Source organism: Papilio machaon, chromosome 17, assembly GCF_912999745.1.
Source record: "Papilio machaon chromosome 17, ilPapMach1.1, whole genome shotgun sequence".
Lineage (NCBI taxonomy): Eukaryota > Metazoa > Arthropoda > Insecta > Lepidoptera > Papilionidae > Papilio > Papilio machaon.
This window is the reverse complement of record NC_060002.1, coordinates 1,745,372-1,765,268: the sequence shown is the minus strand read 5'-3', so window position 1 is coordinate 1,765,268 and position 19,897 is coordinate 1,745,372. Positions and strand designations below refer to the sequence as shown.

The following is a 19,897-nucleotide window of genomic DNA, read 5'->3' as shown; positions in this document are numbered from 1 at the left end:
GAACTGTGTCAAGTAAGGCCGCGGGAACGAAATTTGCGACGAGCGGGCCGGCATAACGGGCGGAGTGGTAGCGATGTAATCAAAAGTATAGCAAATACACCGACTGGTAGAATTACACTAAGACACTATACACGGTATACGTTTATACATAGAAGTGTCTTAATATGTACACCAATGTCTTTATTTTCATCTGTACAATCGCAAAATAGAACTAACATTAAAGTCGCAAATTCTGAAGCACTATATTCGTACCTTAAAACCTGACAGCGGAAATTAGATCTTTCTTGCGAATGTCACAGCAAAGATGTTTCTTGGAATTTTTCTTTCGAAAATATTTCAATACATTTTTATTAGCAAAGTAACGTACCTTCCCGGCTTTGCACGGCCGGACTTTTTTTTTAATAATATGTAATATGTTACTGATAATATAGTATTAGCAGCAAGATAGCTTTTTAAATTATTAATTATAAACGTGCGATGTTTCTTTTTTTTTTCTTCTGTCTTCTGTTAAATTAGATTAATTAGTCACTAATTTGAGGTATACTTTTATAAATCTTTAAAACTCTTCTTAAATAATGTGCTTACTATCTAAAAGAAAATGTTTTCCTAACAAAGAACTGTCAATAGTAGAACACTTTCATTTCGCATCGTACATTAATGAAAGACTCGGTAATGATGTCGCGTTCCATTTCTTTGTATCATTAAAAATAATCCCAAACACCGCTACTCAGTTCACTACTCATACAGAAATTTTGTTAAAATTAAGATTTATGAAAATATTAAAAAAGCGCCTGTCAAAATAAAATAGGCAAATATGTATAAAAACATTACCTCTTGTTAAAAATGCTTCAATTTTATAACCACGAGTCATGTCATATTTTGATTTTTCGGAATAGTTATAAATATGGATATGGATGGATAGATGGATGTTTCTTAGAAGGTATGTCCAGAACGGCTAAACAGATCTCGCTAAAACTTGAAAACTAATTTAGGCCACTAAATTTGTTTTTTTTTTTTATCTCCGCGCGATCGGGGCCCTAGGCGACAAATAGTAAAAAATAAATTTGTAACGATTTTTGTATATATCAACGAAAAAAAGATTTTTAATTCAGTGAGTTTATGTGATAAGCCTATGAAAAGACCAGTTTTAACAAACATTTATGTAGATTTTCACTCACCATTTTCATTGTCTATGCAAAGCCTTTAAGCTCGCCCCAGTTTTTAGCTTTGAACTGGGGTAAAGTTACCAATTTACATTATCTATGTCCCGTGAAAATATTAACTTATTTTATGTTCAGAAATGAATAAGTTTTAGTGAAATTTAAATAAAACATATAACGTACTCGTAAAAAAGCTTAAAAAAATACTACGCTTATATTTATAGTTTTTAAAGTTTTCGGAGTATTTTAATTCTTAATCCATTTGCATTTCTTACTACAAGTGAATGTTTGGATGTATGTATGTAGATATCTCCAGAACAGCTGCATAGATCTCGCTGAAATTTGTCATAAGTGTAGAACATAGTCTGGAAGAACAGAGGCTATTTTTTTTTTAATTTCGCGCGGTCGAAAATAGTGGTTTAGTGTTGTAACATGTGTACAGCTCGATTGATCAAAAATTACATTTTAATTTATAAAGTCAAGGCAGTCAAGTGGTCGGTTCGTCTACAACGAATCTGCATAATGTTAATCGAAAAACTGACGGTGCGTGAAAATTACTTTTATCGAAACACTACGATCAAGTATCTTTGATACTCTAACGACGTAGTAACCTTTTGTGTTGCCGTGACGTCAGTCTGAAAATCCTTTGACCGATCACAAGTGTATTACTGAAGTAGTTATATATGCACAGATAATATATATAGTTATATATGCACAGATAATATATATCAAATAAATATACTTTCAACTTGCTAACTTGTCTACGTAAAAATCTTATTTGGTGAATTAAATTCGGAAGTTTCGATTTTATTTGGTTTTTTTAATCTATCTTCATCAATACATAGTATAAAACAAAGTCGCTTTCGCTGTATGTCCGTATGTATGCTTAGATCTTTAAAACTACGCAACGGATTTTGACGCGGTTTTTTTTAATAGATAGAGTGATTCTTAAGGAAGGTTTGTATGTATAATAAATGCATAATATAGTAGAGAAACACTGATAAATTTAAAGGTTTCTAATGTGAACGCTGTGAACGTTGTGTATAAGGACATTCTGTAGTAGGTATATTTTGCATTGCACCCGTGCGAAGCCGGGGCGGGTCGCTAGTATATATATAAAAGAAAGTTGTGTTAGTTACACTATTTATAACTCAAGATCGGTCGAACTGATTTAGCTGAAAATTGATGGGGAGGTAGCTTAGAACTAGGAGACGGACATAGGAACTTTTTTATGTTGTGTGCCTTTTTTTTATTCCGCGCGGACGAAGTAGCGGGTAAAAGCTAGTTAATAATAAATTGACTAAAAAGGTGCGACGCCTATAAACCACGTAAGTGTTTTGAAGAGAAATTAATATTATTCTTCAAATTAAATAAACAAAAATACAAAGATGTTTAAACTTCGATTTGCAAAATTCTTAACAATGAAATTTTTACTCACATTTTACGTGTTTGTCGATTGCTTCACTTATATGTGACGTTTGTTATTTTTCAAATTTTTCTATTTGAATTGTTTGATGATGATTTCGTTGAAACAAATTTAGTAAATAAGATCGTTTATTAGGAGTTTTGTTTGAAGTCCTTTCTGTAATGTACTAACTACATAAATAGGTCACATTTGATCTTACCTCTTCATATTCTTACAGTAGACGCCCAATTTACACTTCAGGCTTGATATGAATAAATAATAAGATATTTGGAACGTCAAAGGGTAAGTCAAATGATGAGGGACCCTATTAGAAGCTCGGGTCACTTGTTAGCCCTTTTTTACCTTTTATTTAGAACAGTTATGTCCTCTTTGTAGTTGTAGAATTTCACGAATCTGAGTAAATAAATAATAATAAATTGATATTTCTTAACCAATTCATATTAAATACTAGAGGCCGCCTGCAATTCAAAATTTAAAAAAAATTGTAGCCTATGTGTTCTTCCAGACTATATTCCTACATCTATGCATAATATTAGCAAGATCCGTTGAGCCGTTCTAGAGATACCTTTAAACATTCATCCATACATCCATCCATCTATCTAAACATTCGAATTTATAATATTAGTAAGACTAAACGCGATTTAATAGTAATTTTAAATCTGATAGTTCTGTAAAATTATGTAAAAAAATAATAACTAACTATTTGTTAAGTCAAACCTCAAAAAAACTACTCAAAATCGAATGTTTAATTTTGGCAACAGGAATTCATATTAGTTTCGTAATAAACGCACAAACCTACATACATAAAAACATTACCATCCTAGTTCAGTAGGGTTAAATGTTAAAACAGAAATGCTGCACATAAAAAAATCCTAGAAATAGCACAGATATTCCGTCATAAATCATTTTTAGCTGGAATTATTGTGATAACAAGACCCTTTGCTTCGTCGCAGTCAAATGCCCTGTTTTAATTAGTGCCGAAAATTGAAGAGGCGAAGTGAACGTCGTTTCGTAACATACTTCTTTGCGAAATTAAAAATCTAATTCTAATCTAGTCTTACAAAAGATCTAAATATAATCGAAAAGAAGATAATTTTAACGTCTACAGATTTTTAATCGTGCTTAATTCTTTTTAATAGGAGAATTGGTCATACTAGCAACATTTCGCTTGTTAATACTAAAGGAACTTCAAATAGCCTTTTCTTGATGGACTCTAAGTCTTAACTGTTTGGAAATTTAATTACCTATATAACTTACTTATATTCATTCATCAATTCACTATACGTCCCCACTGAATGGCTCGGAGCCTATCCCTAGGTCAGGGTGACTAGGCCACAGTCAACCGTGCTGGTGGGTTGACTTCAAACATATCTTTGAATCTCTTCCCAGATATGTGCAGGTTGCATCACGATGTTTTCCTTCACTGTAAGGACGTAGGATAAATGTACATATCGACGCTAGAGAGCGTAAACGCTGTAACCCCGAAAGTATGAACTTTACAGGAGAGCCATAAAATCATAACTCGTGAGCTGATACGCCTACAAGCATGCGGTATTTAGCAATGTTGTGTAGTTTGTGCTAACCTATAATAAAATCATTATCGTTTGATAATGGTTGAAATTATTAACGTGTGAAAAACATATTCGCGATTTCAAGGGTTACAGCGTTTATGCTTTCCAGCGTCGATATGATAATCGAAAAAAAACATTAGTACATGGCAGGTTTCGAACCCAGGACCTGTAGTACAAGTCAAGTGCTTAACCCCTGAGCCACCGACACTCAACTTATATTGATAACTTGATTTTCGTTATTATGAATAATAAAAGTGTGAGAACTAAAACTCTTGATAAAACAACATACCGTATTGCCCGCTGTCGCCATCAGGAAGTAATGTATACATTAAATGTAAAACAAGCAAGCATTAGCAAGGTAATCCTTAAGTAAATTTGTTATTTCAACCCAAATCCCTTTTAAACGCTTTCAACTAAGCTGCATAAAGACTTAAAAAAAAATCTTACCGCAGAGTCGAACGCAAATAAACAACGCGAAGTATTAATTGAAGTTTTTTACAACTAGCTAATTGCCCCGAATTCGTATAGATAACATGTAGATGTAAAAACATTTTCCTTTTAAAGTACCTAATGTCTACTCAACATTCCCTGTATTTTAGACAATTTATAAATTGAATTTAAAACATCTTGAAAATTATATATTTAAATTATTTCAGCTTAGAAGTTTTTGAGTAAGTCGATTATTGATATAGACGACGGAAGTTTTTTAATACGTAATGATCTAGAAGAAACCTTCTTGTATGATTCATTTAGGTAAATTAGTAACAATGTAAACAAAGTTAATTTATAGTTTTATTGACAAATTAAAAACAAATTATGCGAATTCCGGAAGCGATATATGTTGTGTTACACTGTATTTTTGTTTAAAATAAAATTAAGATTAACGATCCGCCGTGTTCATATTCTGAAAACAGTCAACGAAGTCAAAACAATGTTGTTAACATCGAGTGGAGTTCGGTGCAACACTCGTCCGCGCTCGATGTGTCAGACTTAAGGACGGACAAATTGTAGCAGCTGCGACAGCGACGACGGACGACGAAAATACGTCGGAATAGGGACGCGCGTGATTTACATCGACATATTAAAACTAATGTATTTCCTTTTAAAAAATACAGCTCAGTATTAATTTAAATTATCGGAAGGCGTACTTTATTCACGTATGTTTTTTTTTGTTTTGTTGCTTCTTTGAAGAAAAAGAAACATACAAGAGTGGACCACTATTGCCAGAGTTGAACAAATTTTTTGCTTGGCACAGAGCAAGAACGGGTTTGCTTACTTCAGTACTGGACTTCAGTATAGTAACCTTCAGAAATGGAGAAGAAGACTTCTTTGAACACGTTAGAGAAAAAATTACGCGTTAAAATTAGGAAATTTCACTTACACGTCAACACGGTGGTAAAAAATTTAATTTATTTTATTTTATTTTATTTTTTATTTATTTATTTATTTCATGTAACATAAGGTAACACATATTGGAAAAAATATTACATTAGTTTTGGAAAATTATTACACCCACATAAATACTAAGAAGAGACTAATAATCAAGACAGTCTGTCGCCGGTCATGTGGACGTGTGCATGCACCCAGTGTCGCACTATCGGGCAGTCAAGCTTGTCGCTAAGGCCTCTTAGTATGGTGTTGGGGCTGTCCCGCACTCTGCGTAAAAGCGAAGCTATCCGTTTGCGCAGCACGGCGTTAAAGCCGTCAGTGTGCGCTTGCGCAAACATCTCGGATGCGCTACAGTGGCGGGGAAGCCCCAGCAGCATCCTAAGGCTATTGTTGTATTGTACACGAAGGGCGCTGAGAGCCCGCTGCGTGTAGCTAACCCACAGATTACACGTGTAAAAAGTTTGGCAATACGTCTTAAAGAGCATGATTTTAACATCTGTACTACATAGCGAAAATCTGCGAGCCAGCATGTTACAGCGGACAGCCATCGCCCTTCGCTCCCTTTCAATGTCTTTGTCGTCCTTCATGTCCTCAGTTACGACATGTCCGAGATATTTGAAGGACGACACCTTTAGTAAGGCAACATCATTTAATTTGATAGGAGGAACATGTTCTATCTTGCGACCCCTGGCTTGGAATACCATTAGCTCGCTCTTGCGGACATTGTAGATGAGGCCATGAGCACTGGCATATTCCTCACATATCAAGATCAGTCGTATCAGAGCGGCGGCCGAAGGACTCAGCAGCACCAAATCGTTCGCATAGCTGATGAACTATTATTAACTTGCTATTTAATAACTTGTCTGCGAACATATTCTAATTATTATTTTTTTGGAATTAAGGATTACAAAGTATGGATGAAATACATTTCGAATTAATTATTTTTTTACTTATTTCTCATTATATAAGTCACGTAAGTCGCATGATAAATTACAATTAATAAATGTACCCAACAAATAAATTCCACGTTGTCACAAAATTAGATGTTGTAATCAATTTATTAAAAAGAATCACAGCCAAAATAAGAAAAGGTATTAAACAATATAAGTACCATCGATAATTGTACATGTAATATTAATTCACACCACTAAACTTGCGAACGATTTAGCGACACTAGCGCTAAGCATTATAACATTGCCATAATCATAACTCAATTAAATCTTTTATATTTATGTGAACAATTAAATCAACACACGGCGACACTAAATTAAAGTCAATATTGGCGCGCAATATAATTACATTATCCATAACTGTCGTGTATTCTTGTTGCGGTTGGGTTTTAGAATAGTTTGCCATTTGTTTGAAATTAAATTTTGATAAAAAGTTTATAATGCTTTGCAACTTATTTTGGCTAAAATTCTCAACAGTATTTGTAACGAACATATATTTAAAAAGATGAAAACTAGTGCTAACTAATCATAGCTATTTCAGTTTTTAGTTGATAGATACTTTGCTAAATTATCATTAATTAGTTATCAACCTATGTGAAGAGATTGTCTGAGTTATGATTAGTTAGAATTTAAATACACCAGCTGAAATCATCTGAATTATTGTTGAATTTTTCCACTTAAAAAAATATCTCAACGAAAAATTCAGATTTAAAAGTATGTTTAAAGAAAACTAAAATATCAACAATGTATCACTTTCATGCAACAAACAGAAATACATATATCTAACTATTTATATCGTTCACAGTCTAAAGATCGTCACGACTGAATGCTCAGTGAATTTTGAAATAAACATGTCTTTTATAAATTGCATTCCATATGGCCGGTTCCGTCGCACTGTCGAGAGTTATGGCTTCGCGTTGTATTTGATGAATACTGACTTGTGAGTGTAGAAGACTGGTTATTTAAAAATCTAATGCTACGTTTACACCAAGCTACATAATGTAAACGAAGAATATATTTGAGAGTTGCCAAAAACAATCTAATCTACCTGACCTTTTCCCTGTTTCCACAGGTCTTCTGATCTTCCGATTTTCTCAGTATGTACGACTAAATTATATCTATAGGTATCTGCATTCAAATAATTCTTGCGCACATCCTGTATAACACAATCCATCCATACTTTCTTCTGTATTCCTTTGCCTATGTTGCCATTCACCTTTAATTTCATTACTTTATTGTTTTATCTAATCATTGGTTTCGGAAACCAAAAATCCCTATAGAAAACATATCGTTATCCCTCTCATTATCTTTGACAAAATAGACATAACAATATATATATATATATATATATATATATATATATATATATATATATATATATATAATATATATATTTTATACGAGAAGGGGGCAAACGAGCAACGGACAATATGTTTTGTACATGGATTTTGGGGTCAGAAACCAACAATAAATATATCAAAACGATACTCATCCGAACTGTTAGCTACTGCTACACGACTGCGACAGATTCTTTTTTCCCCGAGAGTTGTCAAAGTACCAGGTTTACCTGGTACGATGAAGTACCATAGTTTTCAAAATACCAGGTCTACCTGGTACTTTTAAAACAGCAGAGTACAAAAATAAGTCAGTTTATCTATATATAGGTTGTATAAATGTTACCGCGAAATAAGAAAATTTTTACTCTTAAACCGAATAATTTGAACATTAAACTTATGTCAATATTCGTATAAATTTCTATATTCCATGTTCGAGAATTTGCAATTAACAAGGAATTAATTATAACCAATTCAATGTGAAAGTGGACATCAATCTGATATTTGGTGCCGGCTAATTTCGAGCCTTAATGAAATGATAGCTGCGAATCAATCAAGCGAATACATTTGAATGGATATCCCGTATTGTAACACAATTATTCTGTGATTCTGTACACTGCAAAGGATTACTATTAATAGGAGCATGGATTAATGCCACAGAATATATATAGAATAAATTATTTGTATACATCTTTAAATGTAAAGAGAATTTGCTATATCCAAATGTCGGAAATTAGAAAAATTATAACTTTAAAAATCTAGATCAGCTTAAGGACGATCTTGAGATTACTACTGTGATGGCTCTCCCAAATTTAGATGAAGTTTGATTTTATTATAAAAAAACTTGCCTGGCCCAACTGAAACATATATAATTTTGACTTGAAATGGTTTTCGAAATAGTCATGATTTTGTCATTTAAATCACATGATGATTTGAACCGCTATCCCATGAATAGTAGCAAATTAATCAAAAGTACGATGATTTTAGCATGTGGAAATACTGCTCTACATGTGCTAAGCTATTCATTCGGTTGACTTTGTTAATGTATGTTGTTCTAATACAAAGCCTCAATATTTCCATCCATAAACTAGCTGCACATTTTACATTATAACTCTTATCACGGGTGAACAGTAAAACTTCAGCGAAAAAAAAATAGCAAAGTTACTTTTGGACTGAAGTGCAGTCGTCTAAAGGTTCTTCCACACTATTACTTAATTTATTGCGTATTTTGTTCCATTAGATTAATGATTCGTTATTCTTCATCTAAAATTCATTCATGATATTGGATATGGCAATAACATTACATAATAAAAATACTCTGCAGGTATCAAGGATGAAAGTGCTTTTAATAGAAATGGCTTCAGTCCAAAGCTTTATATTCTCAACTTTCAAGCTTTTATAGCCACGGACAGTGTGTCAGCACCTGTAACCTCACATAAAAGGCGAAATTATTTCAATCTCTAGCAACGCTTAGTTTATAAATAGCGTTTCGAGTAAATGTCTGCGCTATATTAGACTAGGGACATGTTATTTTGTGTTACTACGATATAAAGTTTACTCGTAGGATTTCTTTTAGTAGTAGTAGGGGGCTGTAGCAAATATTTGACTAGAGTGTATGTAGCAGAAGAAGAATTAATATAGCCAACCTAGCTCGTTAGCCTATTTTTTTATTCATATTCTTCCCCGGAGTTTTGTAATAGTCTGTATTTTGTTAAATGTGAAATAAAAATACGTTCTTTTTAGAAATGTATTTATTTTTCAATTTATTGTGCTTTTCGTGTTTATAATTTTACCCAACCGGGGTTTTTAAATTTAATGTGTGACGCAACTTTTGAAACTATACAATACCAGTGAAACAATAGTTAAAAAAATAAATATTCACATATTTTTTTTTAATATAAAACATAAAACAAAAAACAATATTGTTTACAACTCAAAAATTCATAAATACTAGTTTATAAACTGAAATATTATATAAGAAAAACTACATGATTACTACGAACTTACAATTATTTTTGATGTTTTTTTCTTATGGATTAAAAATTTAATTAAATTCAAAGGGATGCATGAATTCAATATATTTAAAAGGTATTACATTAATCAATTGACATTATAAGGAAATAAAACAGAATAGGTATTAGAATTCATCTTCAAAAAACCTATGATAGATCAGGCAAGGCAGAATGACTAACGGCTCGCTTTGCCAAAATAACCAAGCAAAAACATATCTCAATTTTTTCAAGGAGTATGACAGAGATGACCACTACTTAAAAACGTAATCATTTTAGAAAGAGATTTGACATTGCGAACCCACAATAATTCTCTCAAGGTGAAAGAAAAAGTATCTTAGAATTCTTTTGTTTCGAAAACGAACAGGTTATCGATAGAAACAAAAGAGAAATAGTACAAATTATAAATGCACAAGATGAATCAATAGATTATTTTGTTTTTAATGAATCAAATGAAGTATAAATATATAATAATGAGAGATAATCCAAATATAGCACCAGAGATAAGAAGATTAGGACATGATATATCTTCTGGAAAGGAGATTTTTGTGATTCTATATATAAATGCATTATCAATACTAGAATGTGATATGATTATAAAATTCAACTTACTAATGTCCCTAATTAATAGTTTCTAACTAAGATTTTTTACAATATCTACAACTTTCAACCTAATTACAATTTTCATAATTTTTACAACGGAAAATCAAGTACCTTACATCTTATATAATTCAATTCAATCATAATTTAGGACTAGTTCCGAATAACTTACTAAGAAAAACCACTACGTCTACATAAGTTTCATGGTCGTAAATTTTGTACAAAATTATTTATGCAATTATACATTTAAATACTATTTTTATGTGACATACATTGGCAAGAACAATTTAAAATAAATACAAGATATTACAATTGAAAACTGTCTTACGTATAGGATCTCAACCATGGTACCTACACTGACTATTGAAGTCCTCATTTACACAAACAGTTAACTGAACAAGGAAAAATGAGGCCGCACTGAACATCAGTTTGATTAGGCCGCGAGAGAAAGACTTATATGTAGTACCTAAAAGCTTCCAGATTTTTTGATACATCATAAAGTTTGTCAAACATTAGAAGCTTTATAGCACATAATTATATCACATATAGTCCACAAAGCCACTGTTTTGTTCATGACATAGGAATTTCAGCTGATAAGCGATGCCTTGATGACGCTCTAGTTCCACAAGTTCCACATGTATTATTGCTGTAGCCGGAATCGGATCCGAAGGAAGAGTCACCACTAGGTGGTTTGGGTGAAGCGCGAGGACCTCTCCAACAGGCAATCCCAGGAAGTTCTCCTCCTGGCCAAGCGCCTCCTGCTTGCATTGGTAATGGCCCCGGCGGCCTCGCTCCAACTGTACCGACTTGAGGATACAATCTTAGCAGTGCATCTAAAAGAACACCTTCATGAAACTCTGAAGGATCCGGTGGATGCATGTGACGCGGCATTCTATGATGACCACGACGTCTTTCCAAAGACTTGGGTCGTCTATCCATTCTTTGTGGTCTTTGACGATGTGGTAGTGAATGTGGGACTGTAGGTCTGGAACATGTTCGACAGGGAGCGGCTTCGCCGACGAGACTTAGTTCGTCTTCTGCGAAGTGATCGTCGCTGTGTATCGAGTCATCCGATCTGTGAGGCAGTTCCTCATAGAGCGGAGCCCCGCACGCGTCACCTCCACAAGAGTTGCCGCCGCGCCACGTGCCCCCACTGTCACAGACAAATACTCTGCCCGGACAATTGGGTCGCTTCGTTTCCACCATCTGAAAATGATACAGTACTCGATTAGAAGGAATTCTGTATAGTTACAAGCAAGAAACAGTAATGGAACGTAAGAGAGTGGTATGCAAGATTATTACGGATTTCAATTTGGTACTATGATACAATAAAGTATGAATGAACTTATGTCTGGTGAAGCAAAATTTATAGGGCTATCGAAAAAAAAATCCACAGCAAGACAAGGTAAATAAGCCAGAGAGTCGAGTTTTTCAATGAGATTTGTCTTCTTTATTTAAAACACAGAAAGAAAGAGACTTACTTCTAGTTGTGGTTCGATATTAGGTCTATGCGGCAGCGGGGGTCGCCTGGGCAGGTCCTGCAAGTCTTCGTACAAGGGCGCTTGTGGAGGCGCTCGCCTCTGCGACCCACCACTATGCGATGGCGCTGATGATTTCGACGGCAGGAAATTTGTTACTTTCCGCTTATGTCTGTTAAAATAAAGTGTCAAATTAACATTTATCACAAAAGCAACATCGTCGAACAAATAAAACGCTTTCTTGGTTATCAAAATTAGCCATAAAAACCTTATCAATAAATTAAAATAAACAAATTTCTGACCCAATTTTCTTTAACCTTAACTATAACTGATCGATATAGAAAGAAAATCGAAACACAGTTTCCATTATACGTAAAAGATAAACTTGAAATCCATTAAAGTTTAAATTATCGTTACAGGGTTCATGTATTAAGGCGAAAGTTTTATGGATTTTAGAGTCAAAGCCAAGCGGTCTCATGCAAAGTTTTATAACTAGCTGAGGCGAAGACCATTATCATTTATCGCTTCTGTTACATCGGACTTCTTCCAGTCTGCTTTATTTTACAGTGGATTTGCAGAATCTCATTTCCTCGTGTAATTTATTATTTAAGATATTAAATTTCGAATACAATTTGAACAGAGAATAAATTAAACGAAATCGCGCTCACGAGATGTTTGAAATGATATTCTCGAAATATTTTAGTAGAATTGAAACGTTGAGAAACACGTTTTTTTAATTCGGAAAAATATACATATTTTTGGTTATAGTTCGATTGTTGATGTATTTTGGTTAAAATGGAAATCAAATTAAAAATGTTGTGTCACCTTAAAAATCAAATTGCCGTGATGTTTGTACAACTCAAACTCCCAAGATAACTTTAAATGAAATAATCATGTCCCATCGAACGTAACAATCCGTAATAGTCTTTTAGTATAATAATAATAATTAATTTATAAAGCGATAACCTTTAACCACTGTGCCTTAACCAACATAACTAATGTTCCTACAATAAGAACAACTTTGACTACTGTAAAGTTAATTTGAAAAAAAAAAAAAAAACGAAATTCATTTGCGTATTTGTAGCTCGGAGTAAGCGTGAGTTATAGTCACGTTATCGTAAAATTATAAATATCGTTAGTTATATATGGACTAACTATATATCATATTTTATAAGTTACGATAAACCGAGATCTTTATTTTACTACAGCACTGTGTAAGGAAATTTAGCTATTATAGTTAGAGTTAATATATTAGTTATGGTGATAGCCAAATAGCCATATGGCACGTACCATAAGAACCAATATTACCCGTTAGTTTACGATATCATTCGTCAGATTGTAAACGTTCCATGTTAACAGTTTTACGGTGACATCTACATAGAAACACGACCACCCACGGATAGTGCTGTGCGACAGCGGGTATATTATACACGCGTCGACGCGTGTTGGTCGCTGCCCGTAAATGGACTCAAAAATGTCCATTTATAAACAACTCTTGTTTTAAAGAAAGCTCTGTGTTCTAAACTTTATACGTACGCTTAGTTACATATTTATGTGGAGCTTTTTAGTTATTTCTTAACATTTAAAGTAAACATTAATAAAACTAGAAACTGCAGTAGTAAAACTAACACCTAAAGGTACGTGTACAATCAGGGCCTTTCGCGGTGTTCCAATTACTGAACAATTGTTTTTTCCTCGCAACGCGATAAACTCCACCGACATAACAGTAAAAAGCAATTAGTCGTGTACAACTGATCCACTTTATTTTAAAAGCTGCGTCCTATTGTTCGCGTCGTCCTCTCAGTGTTTACGACACGTTCAAATGTCTGTCGTTTTTAGGGTTGAATACCGCCAGATTCAACGTGAGTACCGACTCTTGCCGCGCCTTGCTACTGCGAGCTCGGTAAAACTAATATGCCTTTTTCAGTGACTCTGTCTCTTTCCATAATTTCCTCATTCTTGAATGTCACGAGCTCCTTTCTTGACCTTCTCGAGAAGGTTGAAAGTTTCAATTTGGTGCGGTCCTTTGCAAAGTAGGTGTCGTTATGCAATGTAATTTCAAGCGCTGGGCTTATTTGGTCCATCCATCGTACAATAAAAATTAGGGTCTAGTCTTAAAAAATCATAGTGTACTATTTCTGTCAAGCGTCTTTTTGAAATATCATGCATGAATAAATTTGTTTAATTAAACAGGAAATGGACAAGAATATGTTGCTATTAACATATTAACTTTTCTCAGACGTTGATGAAGTCCCGGGCAACAACTAGTCTTGTAATATTATTGATTTAGGGTTCAATGCTATTGAAGACCGCTGTTTTGAACACCGGTCCACGCACGACTCTTTATCTAATATCTAATTTTTAAAGATAAAACATGCTCGTTTCTTACGTAAACAGTATGATTGCTTCATATCAAAAAAGACCTTGTTACCCTTGTATTAAAAGTTAAATTCGTTTGTACCTTCACATTGATCGTACCGTTCAACGGTCTTTGGTAAAGAAAAAAAGCTTTATATGGCTTGTCGATAAAAATAATGCGATAAATCAGTGGACATACAGACAGACCGGTAACCTTTTATGTATATAAAATAAATTGCATCTTATTTGAATATCTGATTGTTGTTGATACTTCCGTGACAAATGTGTAGTACACAAATAACCGTAGTAAGTAATGGAAGGGTAGATAACTTTAATCAGAGAACGTTGGTTTATTTAATTTGATAGCAACCTAAGAGTTTATTATTAACGAATAACGATACCTTTAAGTAGTGGTATATATATAAATGTGATGTGACGTCTGATAAGCGTCGGTGGCTCAGGGGTTAAGCACTTGACTTGTATCTGCAGGTCATGGGTTCGAATCCTATCACGTACCAATGTGAGTTTCGATTAAGATTGTAAATTTATCCGTATGTTCTTATGTGATGCAACCTGCACATGTGAAGTCAACCAACCCGCACTGGGCTAGCATGATTGACTATTGCCTAGTCACACCTAAGTAGGGCTATGAGTCCCTCAGTGGAGACATATAGTGAGTTAATAATAAGGGATAGTTTGGTCCTTAGCCCAAAATACGATCGCAATTTTTGGTGTTAAAAAATTGTAATCGAGTGGAACATAATTTTCGATTGAATTATAATATTTTGTTACAATATTATTATTTAATTGGTAAAGAATATAGCAGCAAGTAAAAGTTTAAGAGTATCGCGATTTATTTTCTCTAATCCTTTTGTCTTAATAAAAACCATGTCAAACAAAATGCATTCAAAAGTACCATAAAAAACAATCTCAAACAAAATGCACTGAAAAGAAACAAAATAATGTCATGAAAACTCTCTAAACTCTAAAGAAAGGTCTCTTCTCTCTTGTAACATGTCTATATTGTATAATTATTGTTATTTCGCAGTCGGTGTCGGCCGAAGTAAATAGATGACATTTTATATTTGAGATGTATTAGACATACTTACGTTTATGTCCCTACTTAGGCCGAAACCGACTCGAAAATAACAATATTATCCTTCTTTTTGAAGTCGGCTAAAAATGATTTCACTCTTGCACCATTAAAATCAAATCGAAATAAATTACCGTTAAACATATAATAAGTCAAATAAAAAGCTACAATTTCGGAGCTAGTGCGTACCAAATTAACATCGACGTTACGTTTTGTCGATAACCACAACGAGGTACCGGTATCGTGTTACTCGATACTTGATAATTAGTCGCACGTCACTAATCAGAGGAGACGTATCATAAGATTGATTGGCATTCTTAATGACTAAAGTCGACGTATCAAGTGTTATAATAAGGTGTGACATTTGACGGTGCTGGATGATGAAGGTACGAATATGATGCTGTCAAAAGAATTTTGTAACATCAAAAAAATAGACATAACATAACGGGTGCATTCAAAGATCTAACAAGCATTGATACGTCGGTTAAGATCTGTAAATGTGGATGATTTAAATAATTCTACGTTGAATATTAAATGAAAATTAAATGTTGGCATGCTAGTTAGAAAACACTAATTAGTACTTTTATTTTTTTTTATTGGAACGAAGTTCCTTATCGCGCGTTGTGAAAGGGGGCTAGACGGAAAAAATTCTTACGAAAAGTTGTCACGACACTTTTTGCTATAGTAACCATGGCAACGACGTGACAATATATAACGAAAATTCATAGGAACTTCGTTTCATCCGGGTGTCCCTTGACACCTCTCAAGTTTTTGTTGATTGTCAATTTTAATTCATGTTTGATAAAATTATTCGTACGTTTAAAAATTTAGAAATCCCCAAAATAAATTGTCACTGTCTAAAAGTAAGAGGAACGAAAATTTTTGCCTACCCTTTAGTTCTTAATCTTGTCAACGTAAATATATAATGTCTTTCGTAGGAAAGTATTAAAATAGATCTGTAGAGAACGTACGCGCGAGAATAGCTAATGTGAAAACTTGCCAATGGAGTGTAGATAATCGAAGATTGATGACCGAACTAAAACTTAGTTTGGGGACGAACAAATATCACACAGTTATAGGCATTGTGTTTTTTACATCTTATAAACTATTCGAAGATTTTGGCAATTGTTTTTCTGATAACTTTTTTTTAATTGTATTTTTTTATTGGCCAGTTGTAAACTTTACCTTGTTTGTTTACTCTTGATAATACACTCGTATGAAAACTTTTTACTGTCAATCTTTTTTGAAACCACAGACAAAACAATTTGATATAGAGAATTAATAAAATTGTTAATATTAAAACTTTTTTAAATTATTGAAATTTTTCTGTACCCAAAATATATGTATCAAACACATTTTCTATATTTGACATATTCTTTAGTTAAAAAACTTCGTCTCACTTCGTAAAAGTTATACGATAAAAATAAAATAGTTTAATGGAGTCTGAAAAGTTTTTTTACCTTTGGAATTGACATAGGGTAAAAGCCGGATAGTTGCCTCGGACGGATACATGCCTCAGTTTCAAATGCTCTATGTTAGACGTATTGACTGTGTTTCTTTTTGATCATAATTAAAAGCGTCCCCCTCGCAGGCCTTAGTGCCGCATAAGCCGTTGAAATAGGGGTATGTGTTTTGTCCGTGTGAGAAAACATCTTCCGCGGCGATACATTGACGAGCGCCAGAATTATATTGGTAAGTAATCTCTGTTAAATATTTTTATAACTGATTGCGATTTCAGTCAAAAATAAATTTCTTTGAGTTCATTAGAGTTTAAATTGCACTGTTTATTAGGTTTTATTGTTAAATATGTTTTATATATTTCGTAAATAAAAAGGGCAAGTATCCGTATCAAATCGGATAGTTGCCCTACTGTCTTTTGCGGATTGTTGCCCTGCGGCAACTATCTAACTATACATTGTTAAAAAGCAAAAACAGATTTTTTTCTTACTCATTTTTTTCATTTGCTTTTACTGTTTTTTTCTTGGTGATTTTTTATTTGATTTTACCATAGTTTATCTAAAATAAATACTCAACAGCAAAATGCCGAAATACTCGTAGGTGTGAGGCAAGCTGAGGGCTTATCAATTCAAAGAGCGAAGGGTCTAAGCAGAGCCGAATTAGCCAAATTTTTTGATCTGCTCATAACCGTCTTAACTGATAACGATTTGCTAGATAAGCCGGAGCGAATTTTCAATATGGATGAAAGTGGTGTACAACTCAACAATAAACCAGGCAAGGTATTGGACAAGAAAGGTACTAGAACAGTGAAATCACTTACTTCCGGTGAAAAAGGAGAAACAATTACCGTTGTTGCGAACCGAAATAAATAATAACATTACATTTTTATTTTGGACACTTATTTACTATTTTGGAGTCAATTATTGTTATAATTTTATAATTATAATTGAACTTTAAATAATATTTTATAAAAAATTGTGTTTAATAATAAAAACTGATTATTTAAATTAACATAAGTTCATTTTTATTTGAAAATAAAAACAGACGGGCATCTATCCTCACATTGGGCAAGTATCCCCCCAACCATTTTTAACGTTAGGCTAGTATCCGCTATAGTTGGCAACTATCCTCTTTTTTAGAGGTCATATTAAAGTGGATTTACTTAAAATTTATAATATTTATAATTTTTTTATAGTTAGGGTATGTTAGAAGATTAATGAACTATGTTGGAGAATACACTTTGAATAAAAAATGTATTGGTACAAATTTTTTAAAGTAGATTTTTAAAAAGTGTGGCAACTATCCGGCTTTTACCCTATAGAGTTCTCGCGAACTTTTCCAACTTTTTCTTCACTACATTACTCTTGCGAAGAATATTGATCAAACGTACAAAAGACTAATAAATTTACATACTTCATTTAAATTTGATTATAGTTAAATAAGGATCTTGAGGCAGTCGGAAAATATGTGAAATAGCAATGTTGACAGCGTCATATTTTAACCAATAAGGGAGCGGCAATTGCACAGCGGCAATTTCAAAATTGTATATAAATACCACGCGTGATATTATGTATAGATTAATTTGCATTTACAGTATATAGTAAAGATTACAACGGGAACTCAGGTTATAAGTTACTAATCAATTACATGGAGTTGTAATATGTACGTCTTTCGGAAGAAATTAGGAAATTTTGGGTAATTCTAAAACGGGTAGGTAACCCTAAAACTTTTAGGCCCCTGTCAATGTCAATAAACTCCCATAAAATCTTTAGTAGGCTCTTTATCTCTCGTAGCGACCATTTGCCATTTCTGAGTACGGCATTATTTTGAAAATATGGACACAAACGATAGGAAATTAAGTAAAAACTGCAGAAACTGTAGTATACCTGTTGCCTGTACAACGCAGTTCATAGATTGTAGATGGCGCTGGCAACTTCAAAATAATGCCTTTATGATTTTAGAAAAAAACTGTACTATAACAAGTTTCTTCCACCATAAGTAAGCATAATGTTTGAACTTGTGTGAACAAATAGTGAGTTGGAAGAGATTCAAAAATACGCTCACTGAACAGTTTCTTTTTTCTATCGTGTCAAGGCTTCGCATTCGGTGTCAATGCAACATCTGGTTGCTTTTTGTTTACAATATTGCACAAACAAGAAAATCTTAAAGCCACATCGCTTTCAAATACACCACAAACAAACATGAAGCCAATGTAAATTTTATTTCAACTGAGAATATGTAAAAAAACTATTTAAAATTAAAACTAATTATTATGTTGTTTCAAGACGAAGAATTTACTTGCAACAATTATTCATTCCAATCAAATCAAAGTTCAACAAATACGACACCATGGCGCACGTGTTGCGCAATTTTAATCATCTGGCTATATTAAAAACAAAAGCATTGGATAAACTTAACATCCGTATGTCTCAGTACAGCCATGCGTGAAATGTTCCCCGGCCATTCATACGAGTGCACAACGCAACGAATTGAGATATTATGCAAATATGTGATTGTATGCAGATTGTCGATAATAAGCTGCGCCGATTCGAAATCAACGCCATACAATTCGTTCGCCATAATGAGAGAGACAATAGCGGCTTAATAAAGATGTAAAGCTGTAGATTTCTTATCTCGACGAACTGACTTCGCTTCTATTTTGTAAGATGATTTGAATATCATTTCGTAACAAAATCCTTAATGAACAAAGAACTAAAACAAAAGACTACATACTGTCTAGCTTTTTACAGTACCAATAGGTCAAAGAGTAAGCAAGATCACTTGGAATAACATTACTATAGCTACTCTTTGTCGTCTTTACTAATAGTGGAGCGAAATAGCTAATGAAATTCGAAGCAAGGGAATAAAACAGTCAAAGTTAGGGGCTAAATCCATAGGGCGTCTTTTTACCTGAGGCTTGCACTTATATAGAGTGCTTGGCCTCTCAAAGCCAAGACAAAAAGGCCCCGTAATAGTCTATTGTTCCGCGACCCCACCCGTGTTGAGGCTTGAGAACCTCTCGACGAGTTTACGCGAAGTTTTTCGAGGGTGAAATTCCGTCCTGAGAGTTG

The 19,897-nt window shown here is 33.5% G+C and overlaps 1 protein-coding gene across 3 annotated transcripts in view; it reads right to left on the bottom strand.

Moving 5' to 3' along the window:
- Positions 1 to 10,558: 10,558 nt before the first annotated feature.
- Positions 10,559 to 19,897, bottom strand: part of LOC106708723 — a 105,914-nt gene continuing 96,575 nt past the window's right edge. For all 3 annotated transcript variants that reach the window (XM_045681756.1, XM_045681757.1, XM_014500270.2), the window contains 2 exons: positions 11,921 to 12,089; positions 10,559 to 11,645 (listed from right to left, as the gene is read on the bottom strand). In XM_045681756.1, the coding sequence (XP_045537712.1) occupies positions 11,010 to 11,645; positions 11,921 to 12,089 (805 nt within the window). In that variant the 3' untranslated portion in view covers positions 10,559 to 11,009. The remainder of the gene's footprint in view (positions 11,646 to 11,920; positions 12,090 to 19,897) is intronic.